The 14,625-nt window shown below is 41.5% G+C and overlaps 2 protein-coding genes across 11 annotated transcripts in view; both read right to left on the bottom strand.

Annotated features, from left to right (window-relative positions):
- Positions 1-561: 561 nt before the first annotated feature.
- On the bottom strand, positions 562-12,813 carry LOC147133054 (uncharacterized). 9 transcript variants are annotated; one of them, XM_086057247.1, is made up of 17 exons: positions 12,760-12,786; positions 8,326-8,407; positions 8,079-8,193; positions 7,888-7,993; positions 7,323-7,754; positions 4,277-4,337; positions 4,110-4,169; positions 3,895-4,044; positions 3,518-3,643; positions 2,705-2,896; positions 2,519-2,632; positions 2,368-2,430; positions 2,131-2,188; positions 1,925-2,047; positions 1,559-1,673; positions 1,151-1,302; positions 562-966 (listed from the first exon to the last, which is right to left on the bottom strand). In XM_086057247.1, the coding sequence occupies exons 5-17, from the start codon at positions 7,746-7,748 to the stop codon at positions 840-842; spliced, it is 1,767 nt and encodes a 588-aa protein (XP_085913373.1). In that variant the 5' UTR covers positions 7,749-7,754; positions 7,888-7,993; positions 8,079-8,193; positions 8,326-8,407; positions 12,760-12,786; the 3' UTR covers positions 562-839. The 9 variants fall into 9 exon arrangements, with proteins under 9 accessions (XP_085913373.1, XP_085913368.1, XP_085913370.1 ...); XM_086057242.1 differs by lacking the exon at positions 12,760-12,786 and adding an exon at positions 12,607-12,749; XM_086057244.1 differs by lacking the exon at positions 12,760-12,786 and adding an exon at positions 12,607-12,749 and having other exon boundaries at positions 8,079-8,168.
- The window catches only part of tlcd3a (TLC domain containing 3A), a 27,079-nt gene continuing 21,217 nt past the window's right edge, over positions 8,764-14,625 (bottom strand). For both annotated transcript variants that reach the window (XM_086057253.1, XM_086057251.1), the window contains one exon: positions 8,764-14,203. In XM_086057253.1, coding sequence (XP_085913379.1) covers positions 13,919-14,203 — 285 coding nt within the window. In that variant the 3' untranslated portion in view covers positions 8,764-13,918. The remainder of the gene's footprint in view (positions 14,204-14,625) is intronic.

The following is a 14,625-nucleotide window of genomic DNA, read 5'->3' as shown; positions in this document are numbered from 1 at the left end:
GATCCTAAATGTTTGCCGTCAATGTTATACATTAATGGCCACATTATGCCGCCGCCCCTGTGTGACCTACATCTTTGCTGTTGTAACAATGAAAATTTCCCCACTGTGGGATCAATAAAAGCATTCTTATCTTATCTTATCTTAGTAATGAACAAATAACATATTGCCACGGAAAAAACAAAAACAATTCTACACAACTGTAAACTACAAACACAATGACTACAGGGTATTCTTCATGTCAATCAAAACGTGTGTTATCTTTCTAAATGCATAATTTTATATCATGTGTACTTAAGAGACCTGTGAATGCCCACTGAAGAAACACGGAGTGTAAATTGTAATGTTTTAATTTGGCCAGTAGGTGGCGATATGCGGGCTGTCATCAGTCAGTTTCTGTACATTCTTTATTCTTCCTAGGGCACCACGTCTGCCTCAGAGTAGTGCAGTTCTGGGTTTGAATCTCAGCTTTGGTCTTCCATGGATAGGCTCCAGCGCTTCCGCGACTAACGCTAAACGCAATGGAGAATACATAGGTGGCTAACAGAATTTTATAGAAAGGAAAACATTAAAAAATGGCTTTATTTTTGACACGTTGCAAAATGCATCTTGTGCTATTCTGGAGCATGTCCACATTGCATCTGCACATCCACCTCAGCAGTTGTGATGACCTTATTGTTAAATAGTGGGGCTTAGCTTCAAAAGACCCTTTTGTAAACACAGCAACAGCATAAGAGACACACGCAACTTAACACTCGCGCCGCAATTCTTCTTCAAAGTGTGGTTATATGACAACAAAAATGTGCATCTTTGCAGTCTTCTCTGATACAGAGTTACAGTAGTTACTCGAATGTCTTCAGGTGGTTGTAGAGGGACTGAACGTAGGTGAACACACACATGGGGTCCGGTTTGTCGCCCATCTCCAGCATGTCGTCCACCTCGATCAGACGGAGACAGTCAGCCTGGGTTCTGACACCAGAAGGCAAGCGTGGTTAATTTAGAATGTATTGCGTCAAATTGAGGCTGTGTAATATATGATATCTCAGTTCATCTGCAGTCGAGTAAATAAAGACCAGGCCTCCGTTGGTTTGAATGGTGGCAGTCGTGTTCCTACATCTAAACCAAAACGACTTTCCCCAATGAAAAAACGTACTCAGCTGTAGTGAAGGCCAGCTGCAGGTTTTGCTTGCGGTTAGCAGGTTTCAGTGTGTTGTAGTCAAACTCCAGCGGGAAGAAGGAATGGACCAGGGCGCAAAAGGCCATGCCATCACTCCAACTCGAGGAGAAGTTCTGGATGTCGATGTTCTGCGGGAAGAACATTTTATTAGTTTATGAAACAAGTAATATTTCCCAAAATCTGAGGTTCGGGGGCCCCAAATTGAATCATAATTTGGGGTTTTATTGGGTTGTTGATTGTAAAAAGCTTAAGATAGTTTACTGTTCTTGATCAATTCATACAGTATTTATTCAACAAGGTGTCACATTACAGTTATTGACTTTCAAGCTCCAGAGTTTGAATGTGATCCCTAAGTTCCAATGTGGAGTATCACAATTTTTGTACCTGGTAGCCGATAGTTTTTGAGCGGCACCACTCCAACAGGATTTGTTTTATACCACTTGCGCTGGAAACGCCAAAGCTCTGGGAGCGCTTCAGTTTGGGCTTGGAATCCTTGGGCCTATTGAATACAAATGCAAATTAGCATCTGGAAATCAGTCTGTCATAAAAATCTTCCAGAGACAAGCGATAATTAGGCCTTTGACGGGGAAAAAAATGCTCAAATTCTTTCCAATTTTTCTCTATGTGTGTACCCTGCTTTAATCTCTCAGAGACATCTGATAATTGGAACTTTGCTGACTTAGTTTGGAAGTTTGGGGGGAATTCTGTGTATGAGGTTTAAGTAAAGGGAAATGCTTCAATGTGACAAACTTTATCGGCTCGGAGTTCATTCTTTCGAAGAGGGCGCGTTTGGCCTGAGCTCCGCCAGCACGAGGGAGAGTGTTAGACTTGGTCAGATCTTGCTTAAACTCCACTGGAGATGAATTTGCCTTCCTGGAGAGAGAAAACCAGCTCAATTGACTGGAGATACAAATATCTGTATAGGAAATTTACATCGTGGCCCATAGTTGACTTACTTTTCAAAACTAGATGACAAACCTGGTTTTATGATTGATTTGGAGGGAAGTAACTTTTCTGTAGATGAAAGAAAATTATTTTAAAAAACTGAAGAGATACACATGCAGTCCACTTGTATCTCGGCCAAGAGAGATCCAGAAGTCGGAGTTATCAAAACTTGAGCCGGAGCTATCAAGATTGGAGCGGAACCTCATGTGTCATTCTAAAACATCAGACAGGGATTTACTCGTTTTTACCTGCCGGTTGAGGAAAGCTGACACTTCTCTTCAGACTCGGACTTGGCGTCTTGAGAACTGGAGCTGCATTGAGGAAGCAAAACATGTTTAAGTATACATGACAGCAAACCTTCTTTTAAGACAGGTTCCTCGTAATTCAGATGGGACCTACCTCTCTTAAAGGGGAATTCCCCAGGTTTAACAGGGTGCTGGGATGCCGGTGTAGAATTTGGTGGAGACTCTGTGTTGGTTTTGAGACTTGATTGCGGTTTGGTATCGCTGACATCTAATCAGAAGACCCATTTCAGAAGGGAACCCAAAAACTGATATGGCCATTGATTTGGTATCAAGGACTCACCACGTCGAAATGGATACTCTCCTGGTTTTACGTTCTGGGCTTCAGGCAAAGGTGGAGTCTGAACTTTATTAGGTGCAGGAGAAGTGTCGGGGTTGCTTCTGCTCACAGCTGTGATGGGAAGATGTGCCAAAGAAGCCAGGGATGGAGAGGCTAATTCATCATGAGATGCAAGGTCCTTTGAGCCAGGTACACCTTAGAGAGGAAATACTTTTCTTGGCCACAACTCCTCAAAGTTTCCATCATTACTTTATCTCAACAGCTTAAGGTCTTGCTAGAGTCAGTCTAGCTAGAGTCAAAACCAAGACTTTGAGTTGGTCTTGACTCAGTATCAACCCCTAAAAGTCCCTGTCTTGACTTGGTCTTAAGTCCTCAATGTCTATGTCTCCTCTTTGTCTCAATATAAGTTGTGACTCAATGCTTTAGAGTATTGGCATCAACTAATCGAAGTCTAGATCTTGACTCGGTTTCAACCCCTCAAGCTCTTGGTCTAGTCTTGTCTGAACACTTCTAAGTCTTGTTTTTGACCCCTCAAAATCTTGGTTTCAACTCTTAAGTCTTGGTCACAGCTTGGCCATTGACCCTGCAAAGACTTGGTCTAGACTTCATCTCAACTCTTAAAAGCCCTGGTCTTAATTTGGTCTCAACTCATCAGACTTGTTCTAAACTCCGTTTCAATCCTCTTGACTAGGTCTCAACTAGTCAAAGTCATTTTCTCAACTCCTCAATGCCTTGGTGACCATCGCTTGTCACTCATTGGCTGAAAAATTGTCGGATCTTGTTGTCGCAGTAGTTGTAACTGTTTTGTAAACGGACCTCTCTCAGGATGATATTCCTCGGATGGATCCTGTACTTTGAGTGCTGAGTGAGCAGATTTGGGTGCTATTTCCGGATTGGCTTTGGAAGTCATAGCACTGATTGGAAGATGTGGCTGGGGTTCATCTGAATATGGAAAGAATGCGTAACATACTGATCAGTTGTCACTCGGCACCAAAGCACAGGGACCTGACGCATCAGATGGCACTATTTACCCGTCTGTACAGAGCCAAGATAAATCATCCATTCATAACACAACAAATTATAGCTAGGTAACATTTTCTTTTCAGTTGTGAACCTTAATAATTCATTACAAGTGATTTGCATTGTCAACAGTTTATAACATGACGTGAAAATAATGCAATTTTTCTACTCACCACTTGTATTTTTGAATTTTACTGTGGTTTCTGTTGCGGCTTTAGCCACAGGAGCTGTTGTATGGGCAACGACTGGGGCTTCCGAGCTAACTCTAGTCATTGCGGTGATGGGAAGATGAGGTTCAGTGGGACTGTCAAACTTCTCCTGCACTGAACGCATCAAAACACATTTTAAATCAACGAATAGCTTGGAAATCATGGCAGAGGGAACTTACCTGGCATCGCACTGGCTCTGGTGATGGAGGTGAGAGACATGTGGGACTGGGCTGAGCATTCTAAAAATGCCAAACAAGCAAAAGTTTAGGATGTTAACATGACTGGTTCAACTGTGAGGAGAGGAGGGGGAGGGGAAAAAAAAAAAAAAAAGGGGCGCTATGCTCACCTTGCTTCCCGTTCTTTTGCTCCACTGAGCCAATGTGTTTCTCTGCCTGGGCCCCCATTCCCTATTTTGGCACAGTACAAAACATCTCAATTTTTTATGTGTTTCACATAAGGCTGTAGGGTTAAAACAGGCCAAATTAAGAGTGATGATTTATTTTGATCGATATTACAATTGGCTGGTTTGTGTGATGTAACCCACGCAGCTGTCGTCCTGTCTATTTGCGTGTCGGCCTTAGCAACGCGACAACGCTACTCTTGTTGACTGTTTACGTTCCAGGGTGTATCCCCTGTCATCGTGGACGATAATTCCACAGAGGCATTTTAAGCCGACTTGCGCTAAAATAAACTCGTACATGACAGCAATGTAGCCCACTCAACATCCTGCAATTGTCCGTCACAATTCATGTGCCGTAAAAGTACGTTTTTTACCACAGAACTTGGTCAAAGAACAGAATCTGACTAAGTGAATTACTACATGTATAATTTTAGAATATTTCATTTAATTGCTCATTTTATATTACCAATTATTATCAAAGGTTTTTGGCTCACAAAGGCTGCTATGAACAAAAAAAAATGATGACAACAAAGGCAGACGAATCCAATGTGTCCCATTCAATTACAGGCCTTTTGCTAATGTCTCTAGCAGGTGGAAGAGTCTCCTCATTGACAGCTGAGGCCATGTATGTTCCCACTGAGAGGCTATTTTAGATGTCGCAATCCCCCCTCGTTTGCAAGAGTTTCCTTTCTGTTCTTGTGTCTCAGTATAGCCCCAAATGAATGCTTTGCAAAATCAGGGGGGAGCGCCTAAGAATATCACCCTGAAACGTGGCCATTAGTTGTATCCCCCCCATCCTGCTACAAACACCCCAAGCTTTTTGCTTTCCACAGACAGGCAGTTGGAGGTCTGGCAGCGCTTGTAGCCAGAGCCCCAATCTGTCAACTCGCCACCGGGATGGGAGATTAGCGCCTGCGTGATCTGTGGGCTCCGCGATAGCCTCAGTAGGATATCGCAGTCTGACTCCGTCTGACACCTGTAATCCATTTAAAACGCAAGTTTCGTCCACCTCTGTGAACATCTTGGAACCACGGAAACGCCAGCATGCCCCCTCTAATGGATCAGCCTAAAGATTACCCCGATACTGTAGGTCTGAAAAACGGCTGATAACTATTCAAGTTCAAGCAGGGGTCCTGCAGTCTTTTTTGTCTGTCCTGTCAGAGGCGTGCAAAGGGTTGGGCCGATGGAGCGTGGGCCCCGAGCATCCACCTGAGGTGAGGCATCCCCCTGCCCCCCAACTCTAAACCATTTTAAATTTAAAAAAAAATAAAATTAAAAAAAAGCATAGATGAAAAGATCCTGGCAGCCGGACACTCTCCTATGTCACATGAAGCTCTATTTCTGGCTTTCTGGTCATCATCCCACTTCTTCCTGGGGTTATTTATTGTTGATAGGTCAATCAACGCAATTCAACTTTCCATTAAGAGATTTGAGAGTCAGGAGCGAATATTCCTTCGCCACGGAGAGGTTGATTTTTGCCACATGACTACGTCATGACATGATATATTAAAAGAACTATTCTACTCGTGATATATGCATGGGTCTCTTTAAGCTCTTTGACTAGCAGGTATCGATTACTATATCGGTGTCACTACTACCTTGCGTTCATACGCGTGGACGACGTTTAGGAAGGAATATGACGAAAGCCGATACAGAGCACATGCCCGGCCCAACGAGGCCACTCTGGACTGCAAAGCGTGGCGCCAATAATAGCTGTGACCTTTTGGCGGCGGCAATAAATTGCAGGCCACGAGTGGAAAAGGGCGTTAGGGAAGGGAGCGAGTGTGTGAGGATATAATCGCGCAAAATGATATTACTGATGAGAAGTTACTATCAATCAAAGAATGATAACTTAATGACGTGAATTTTCAGTTCATCGCAACCATAGATTGATGTTGCTAAGTTCTACACCACTGCCCGTGGACCTCATTTTGCAGAAAACATACCGAAAAACAAACGCTAGCAAAGTCAGATGATCAGAACTTACACTAGACTACAGGTTCAAATGTCTGCAAGGGTTTTGGCATCAAGATCATTTGGATTATTTATTTCCAGTAATGATTATATTTGAGGGAGGCTAGCTCATTTCCACATTGTCAGTCTGGCTTTCGGCTTTGATGATTGGCAGTAATGGGATACCGAGTTGGAGGTGTTCGCACAAAACCAGACTTTGTGCAAATTCATCGGAGTATTATGCAAGAAAGTGTCAAGCCTAAAAAGTATTTATTTTCGGTACGTCTGTTGAGGCCATTGCTTCTCAACTGTTTCAGTTCCTTGCAAGCCGTGAAAACTGCGGCATCCTAATCCTTATCCCTGGTTTTGCGGAACCATCCCTAAAATCATAGTTTAGGGAGAAACCTGTCAATGCAAAGATCAGGACTGCAGATTCATATCCCTACAAGAGTTTTAGCATCAGTTGGATACTTTCAGGTCATTTCGGCTAAGAAACACTTGGTCATTTTCATTTAATTACTGTGGGTTGGATGATTGGCAGCTGTGCCAGACGCTTTTTGAGGAGTAATTGTATTCAACCAGAAATTTGAAATGCCTGTCGAACCCTATGGGTCAAGTTCTAAACTAAAACATTATTTGATTTTTTTTTTGTCTGCTCAGGTCAGTGGATCCCAACCTTTTCAGTTCCTCGCAACCCTGAAACTGTTTGGTATGTTCTTGCATCCCTGGTCCCTAGCCTTGGTTTAAACAACATCTAAAAAACAAATTTAAGGCAGAAACTGCCGAAGGTAAACAAACTTTCACTTGACTGTAAGTTCTAAACCTATTCACAGTAAACTGGACATTTTACATACCTGTTGGACCTTACACACCTCATACCAGTTTCCTACTAGACCTAGAAAGTTATTGATTTCTTTTATTTGTCTGCTCAGGCCATTGGTCTTCTTTTTTTTAAGCATCAAAATCCTCAAGAGTTTAGATTTTTTAGTTATTTCAGGGCTAAATTAATGATTGAGAGGGATCACCTTTGAATACTCACATTAATTTCCTTTGTTTTCCATGGTGGTAGGGTTCCGGTAGTCATACCCACTTGGACCTTCTGGCATTCCTGGTTCCGAGACTGCATCTTTGTGAGCCCGTTGTCCACACCCTGTTCTTTATTCTTTCCTTTAGACACGGTGGTGGGGGAGTTCCTGTCGATTTGCACCCCAGCGAGAGACTCTACCAGGTGGCTGAGGGCCTCCAGCTTGGATCGGAGCTGCAGGTTCTCCTCCTGCAGCCTGCCCACTGCTTCGGCCAGAGGCCCACTGGAGGCGCTCATCTCACCGATACGCTGCTCAATGCGCTGCTTGAAAGCGCTCACGTCCATGTGGACCTCCCTCACGGCCGCCTGCAAGGTGGCATTGAATTCCACCAGGGCCTTGCTGACCATTTTCTCCTCGGCACCCTTTGCGTCTTGGTCCATGGCTGTCTTGTAGGACCAGAAACAAGAGTTCTCTCGCTGACGTCTTTTCTTTACCAATGGTAACTCTCAACAGATACCTGCCTTGTCCATACTAATAATCCAGCAAGGACGCTTTAAAAAGATCGCAAGGAGTCCTTACCAGCTACTCATTAAAAGTCCCATCAAGGACCTTGGACTTCTCTCAACATGCGTCTTCTTTTTCCCTTCTAGCTTGATCGTCCGTCTTCGTTCATCTAATGGAAAACCTGCACATAAATACACGTTGTTGGCAGAGGGGCAAGGTCAGTCAATCAGATCAGGTTTGCAACCGGGGATAGGCATCAAACAAACCTCCCGTAAGGATCAGATTCTAGTCCCATCCTCTTCCAAACTTTGCTGGTGAGTCTTCCTCTCCGTTCCCCTGGACACTCAATGTGCCATCTGTATTTGAGAGCGACAAGTTTGTCTATGTATTTTGAGACAAAGTGGGTGGAGGGGGGGAAAGGGAATAGTTAGGAGGGGCTTGTATTATGTTTGTGTGGGCCTTCTTGGCAACCAGTGATAAGATACTTGATGGATATTAGTATTTGGACTTTACTAGTTGTTTACTTCCCAAATGTTCTTCCTGCTCACTGTGATTGCTGATTGCACACCATTTCCATTGTAGTTCATATTCATTCCTGAATCATGTTTTATAAAGAAGAAACAGGGAAAACAGAATTTCACAAAAAGCATACAATTGTCCAAAATAAATAAATAACGTTTTGCACATTAAAGAATTAGATAAATGTCACGTGTCTGCCATGATGCTACGAGGAATGACTACTCAACAACAGCTTCCATTTGAATCAACAGTGCCTCAAAGTGGCAGGGATGTCGAACTACAACTTAAGGAGGCAGACAGTAAAGCAAAGCAAAACTTGTAATCATAAAATATGAAAAATTCTTTTCAAATGGCGGATAACCTTAAATATATGGATGCCCCCCCCCATTTTTGGAATTTATGATTACATGACAAAATGACACAGACACAAGATCAAAAGACTATCAAATCAAGTTTATTGATTTTTTTAAAGGGGTGCCCAAGTTGAAATGTTATCTCTCACATCTGTTTTTTTTCCTCAAGTTTTGTCGGAAAACAATCCAGTCCCAAAAAATTATCAAGCTACCAAACAAGGTCCAAGCCATCAATATCTGATATTTACCCGTGACAATTAAAGAAAATATTTGAACGCTATCAAAAATAACGCAGAGGGTGGGGGCAGGAAGTGAGAAAAAGGTTGTGCCGGTGGTACGTTCACTTACCCCAAGAGAGTCTGGGAAACAAATCTGAGAAAGCTACAAATAGAGTAAACAAACAACAGGTGCACAGCAACCAAATGTAAAACTTTGATATATGGAGTAAGTATATGTCATTTTTACCACCTATTAAAATAAACACTAGATGCATCAAAAAGCCTTAAATCATTTTAATTTAAATTCGAATAACTTAACCGGGATCAGTTGTATTGATGCTCAAGCTGTAAATGTAAAGCACTAAAAATAAAATCAATTGTTAGTTACACATTTTTTTAATGGTTTTCAAAATGATTGCCAACTTCACGCGTAATCCAAGATATGCTGGTGATGATAAACAGAGCCATAACCTTTAAACTCCACCTGCCGACTTAATTCCTTTTTTTCACAAGGCACCAGGAACCAAATTTGGTTCGCTGTCCATGGGTTAAAATCTACCTAGCATTAATCACGGCTCAAATATTTGTGCATTTTAGTCAGAAAAGATCTGCATCCACATCATATCAGAAAAAAAAAGTAATGTTGCTGCAATGTTACAATATGTGAAACTGAAATGGATTTTTTTTTCCCCCTCAGATTTGGGAGTTCAATTTCAATAAATGCGCTTTAATTAATTTTCAACTTCAAAATAGATGCTAAAATGGACAAAACTGTTACCCAGTTGGTATATTAGCATCAAGACATAAAAAAATCTTTTAAAAAAAAGGTTTTTGGCCACAGAATCACCAAGCCCTCTCATTTGTACGTTTTGAGCGTTAGCATGTGGCAGCATCTCCATATATCTTTCTGGTCCTCGCTAAAACAACAAAGTGCTCGACATTAGTTACTTGCGTACAGTCACAGTTGCTATTTTACTCTCAAACGTACTGAAGAAAATAACAAAAAGCACACATTCCACCGTTTATGTTAGCAGTGCTACCGGAAGGGACGCTGTCTCACGTGGGCAGCAATACAAACATTTTAGCGCAGAAGTGAAGACGTAAGAATGTGTGCTGAGGTGATAGTTGAGAAAATGAAGTGCTTGACAATAGAAATCCCCAGAATCAGGGTATCAGTATTAGTCGAAAGTTGAAAAACACCCCTAGTTAGCTAGACTAGCATCAGCTAACGGGTGGGTTATTTGTAATTATCTTGTCAATAATTAAGATTATCTAGTATTTTCACGACATGCTAATGCTAACACCTAGCGCTGCCATCCCACATTGTATTGTTGTAGGTGCCCTAAGGCCAATGACATCCTTTTTATGTTAATTTTTACGTAAATAACATACACCAAGTATTAATGGAAGGATCTGGGTAAAAAACACCTACATTTGGGAAGAATAACATTTATGTGTGGTTAGCAGCCTTTTGAAGAGATGGTTTACTGATATCACACACACAAAAACTAATAGTTATAAATACAACAATGTTATCCACATTTCTAATGTGCTAGGATGAACTAAAGTGCCCGACAGTCTTTGGTTTGACAACCAGTAGAAAGATATTAGGAAGAAGTACACAATAGATTGTGTGATCATTAGAATCTGTGTTGCCATAGTGTCACAGTGGCAGGATACACACCATCGTCTTCCTAATTAAGTGTTCTTCATCAAACCCTGAGCAGATAGGATCAACTTAAGACGATCAAAATGAAACAATTAAGTTAGGCCTTTTACGATTCAGATTTCTTATTAGACTAATTTATACAAATAACTGTAATACTGTATTATGTTCGATCAATAAAAAGTTGAGGGCCTTTCGGACAATCTTAACAGGCTGGATTTATGCTGCAGGTTATTAGTGTATGAAAAATTCATTTAGTTTGCTCTTAAGTGTTTGTTTGTGTATTAATTGTAAAATGTTGTGATGCTGCATTTTATATACCTGTACAGCGAATCCCCGCATAATTGTGGTCTAGCATTCATCATTTAGCCTATTTGCATTTTTTTTTAACCTATGCTCCATTACTCGCTGAAAAGTGCAGCATAAACATGGATATACATGCAGAAACACTTTACAAAACACCCGTTGTAAATCGAAACCACAGCAAAATCCTCTGTAATCAACGTGCTACTTGAGGGGCGTGTCCATCATTAAAGTACGCAAAATAATCATAACTGTGGCGTATGGAGTGATGCAGAGGTTACCCTAATTTAAATGAGATGAAGCCAAGGTCACGCCATGTAGCGATTAATATTTGTATTAATTGTATATTATTGTTAATAGTCTGTGTTGACATTTATGATATTTACAAGGAATTTAGGCATCTGTGCACGTGTTTTCTTGCTTGTTTTTGTGTTCCGACAGCATAAACATAACCATTTCGGATGCGTTACTTGAAATGAAAAGTGTATCGGCATTAAATTGTAAACCTGCAGTGTAAATCCAGAAATAGTGTTTAAAAAAAAAATGCTGCTTAACAAACTTCAGATCAAGAAATATAGTACTAAAATGTGAACAATGAGGTTACATGACGGATGAAAACTAAGGAACGGAGGTCCAGGCAGCATTAAAAACGTGCATAGTATAGAAATGTAATTTACCCATCAAGCACAGCTAATCCAAATATTAAGCCAAACAAAGGGCCTGATGTGTTTAAAAAAACAAAACAAAATCATGTCAAACTGAAGTGCACCTGTATCATCACACGGGGGAGGGGGGGTGGGGAAATCTTATTTGCGATTCAATCTACATTTGTATGTTAGCACCACTTCACGTCTGACTAATCCAACTTGGGTTTTCCACGTGCTCAAAATACCGACAAAAAAGTACAAAGCAAAAATGTTGCTCAGCGATAAACAAATATCTAAATCACGGCTAATAAGGCTAGGGCTACTTGACGGCCATCTTCACAATCGCAAACAGCTTCCGTCACCAGCGTTCAATGAATTAATATTGAGCAATTTCAAATGTTTCACCTGGAATGCAAAGTGAATAAGAGAAGCGGGAATACATCAAGAAATAAATTGCTAAACTATACAAACCAGGGCAAGACTTAAATCAATTTAACTTGATGTCGGTCTTGTAAACATGCAGCGTGGCCATCTTTTTGCATAGATTCTAGTTTTCCGGGGGGAAAGGTGAAATACAAAGCGCGTTAATGCATTCTGAGTCAGTTTCTCATCGCAAAGCTTTACAGTATACTACAGAATCCGAGTGTCTTGGTCATGTTACAAACAAACAGTGCAGCATTCTTCTGAAAATAAAAATTATAATCTATGATAATATGGTTATCAGTAGCTACTAGCCTCTTTTACATGGATTTCCCGCATCAGGGTCGGAAGAGAATCTGCCTCTTGTGCACAACCCAGCGCGATATTGCTCTGTAAAGGCAATGATTGTACCTCATAGGTGGAATATCGCTAAGTCGACTTCATCACCCTCTAATTCCAGAACAGTAACAGTGGGGGGAAAAGGGTGGGAAAACACCGTATTTTACAGGCAGGGTAAAATTGGCTAATGATTAAGAGAATAGATTCCTCTTGTGTCAAGTAGTTTAAATGTTAAGATATATTTGTGATGTAAATCTCTAAAAACCTGAAAGTGTATAAAGCCCTCAAAGTCGCCGGTCGCTCACGCTAACCGGCTAACGCTAGCTCACCTTATTGCTCGTCTCTGAGGCACCGGCTGACCATAGAGTGAAAACTTCATATATATTAGCTTTCCAGTGAATCATTCACATTAAAATCGACTATCCTTCATGTAACAATCTATGAACGACGGAGGCGCCAAGCATACAGAGCTAATACCGTACCTGAATGTTAGAACTACGTCGTCTCCGGTTAATACTGCCTATCACTGTTCAGAGAACCTCTCTTGTCTGTGCGATTAAAATCTGTGTGTAATTCGTCTTCTCCATTTTCAATTAGAAGAATTTTTTTTGAAAAATTACAGATTTTTCATCATTGAATTTTAGGCTCAGATCACAAATATGAAAATAGGGCCACAAGACTGAGTTTGTTGGTAATGAACATTACCAAATATGTTCACCACCATGATGCACCATCAATATTATAACATTATGTATTTTTTAGTGGAACAAAATGCAAATCACCGACAATGTTTCCATTCTTCTGTCAACCATGGCATAGTAATACACAAACTGCATCTATGATTGAGTGATTGTGACGTTGAACAAGCTAACATATCTTCCAGCCATTCATTTTTCTATACCGCTTATCCTGTCCAGGGTTGCTGGGAACTGGAGCCTGTCCCACTTGACGACTTCTGGCACAAGGCAGACTAAGACCTAGGTTGGTCACCAGGCAACCAGACACCATTCACACTCGAACACTCCTAACGTCAATAATGTGCATGTCTTACTACTGTCTTGTTTAATAGAGTTTTTTATTTATTAATCACATTCTATTCAAGTTCATATTTTTGATCTAAGCCCACATGAAAAATCTGTAGGATTTGTTTTGGTTGTTTATTGTGTTGGACTAAAAACAACTAATAATGAGTCACTTCTTCATTTTTGGAAAGCCAATTGAAAATGAAACAAACGACTGATACACACATTGATAAAATGAGTCTGAGAGCCGCCACTCTTGAAAACAAAACAATACAAATAAATACCTGTCATAACGGCCACTTGCTCACACCCTAACAGACCTTCACAGCAAATGGAGAATGATTGTGTCCATCACGCGTTTGCTCGACTTCCTTTCTGTTGGTGTGAACGCTCGGTAAGATCCACAGCCGGACCAGGCTCGAAATGCCAAATATCAGTAGTAGTTTCTTGGTGGAGGTCCGCTGTTAGCAGCAGATTCCAAACTGCAAGGGTGAAATTGTGCAGGGGGGCGGGGGGGGGAGTAAACGCCGGCGGTCCTCCTGGACTACAGTACTATGGTGGGTGGTCGGATATGAGAAGTACAGTAGTTATGTTAGTGCGCGTCTACGACAACCAGAGATCACTGGCCCTTCACCGGCGGCGAGGGCGGCCGTCGACTGCGCTGGTACAGGCGGTAGCCCTTTCGGCACAGCAGTACAAACCAGTAGACCTGCGGCGCCAGGATGCAGGAGTTGCCCAGGTTAGCGGCCAGCGACAGGTGGAAGGGCACGGCGTAGAGCGGGATGCCATAGTGGCGGCCATAAGCCCAGTACATGTAGGGGAAGAGGGCGATGCGACACACGAAGAAGGTGAGCAGCACCATGCCGCCGTTGTACTTGTGCAGCCAACCGTCCTGAAGGCCCAGCTGGTGGAGGAGAGAAGAGATTCATACGTTTTTTTCCACTTCAAAATAGGAGGGTATTACCGGTCATATTCACGGGTCACTATTAACAACCTATTCCAAACTATTTGCTGAAAAACCCACATGCACATGTTTTCAATTTTCATGTGTTCAATTGGATGCCATTTGTGCTGTCTCAAAGAGCAGTGAAGGAAATGAACAGTAGATGTCAGCAAAGTCCATGACACTGGTTTGCCTTTGCACTGTGTTAGCCTACCTAGACTCAAGACTACAGTTGTGGAAATTCTGTATTTGACATCATGATTCCTTCTGAATCGTGCTAGAACATCTAACTGTGCTGGAAAGCAGAAAATGCTAACTATTTGTTTGATCAAAGCAACATATTTCTTTTAATGCAAATCATTCAAAATGTAATGTAAAATGAG

Source organism: Filicampus tigris, chromosome 17 (genome assembly GCF_054856515.1).
Source record: "Filicampus tigris isolate MCC_2025a chromosome 17, RoL_Ftig_1.0, whole genome shotgun sequence".
In the NCBI taxonomy this organism is placed as follows: domain Eukaryota; kingdom Metazoa; phylum Chordata; class Actinopteri; order Syngnathiformes; family Syngnathidae; genus Filicampus; species Filicampus tigris.
The sequence above is the reverse complement of the archived record's forward strand: the minus strand, read 5'-3'. Positions and strand labels throughout refer to the sequence as shown.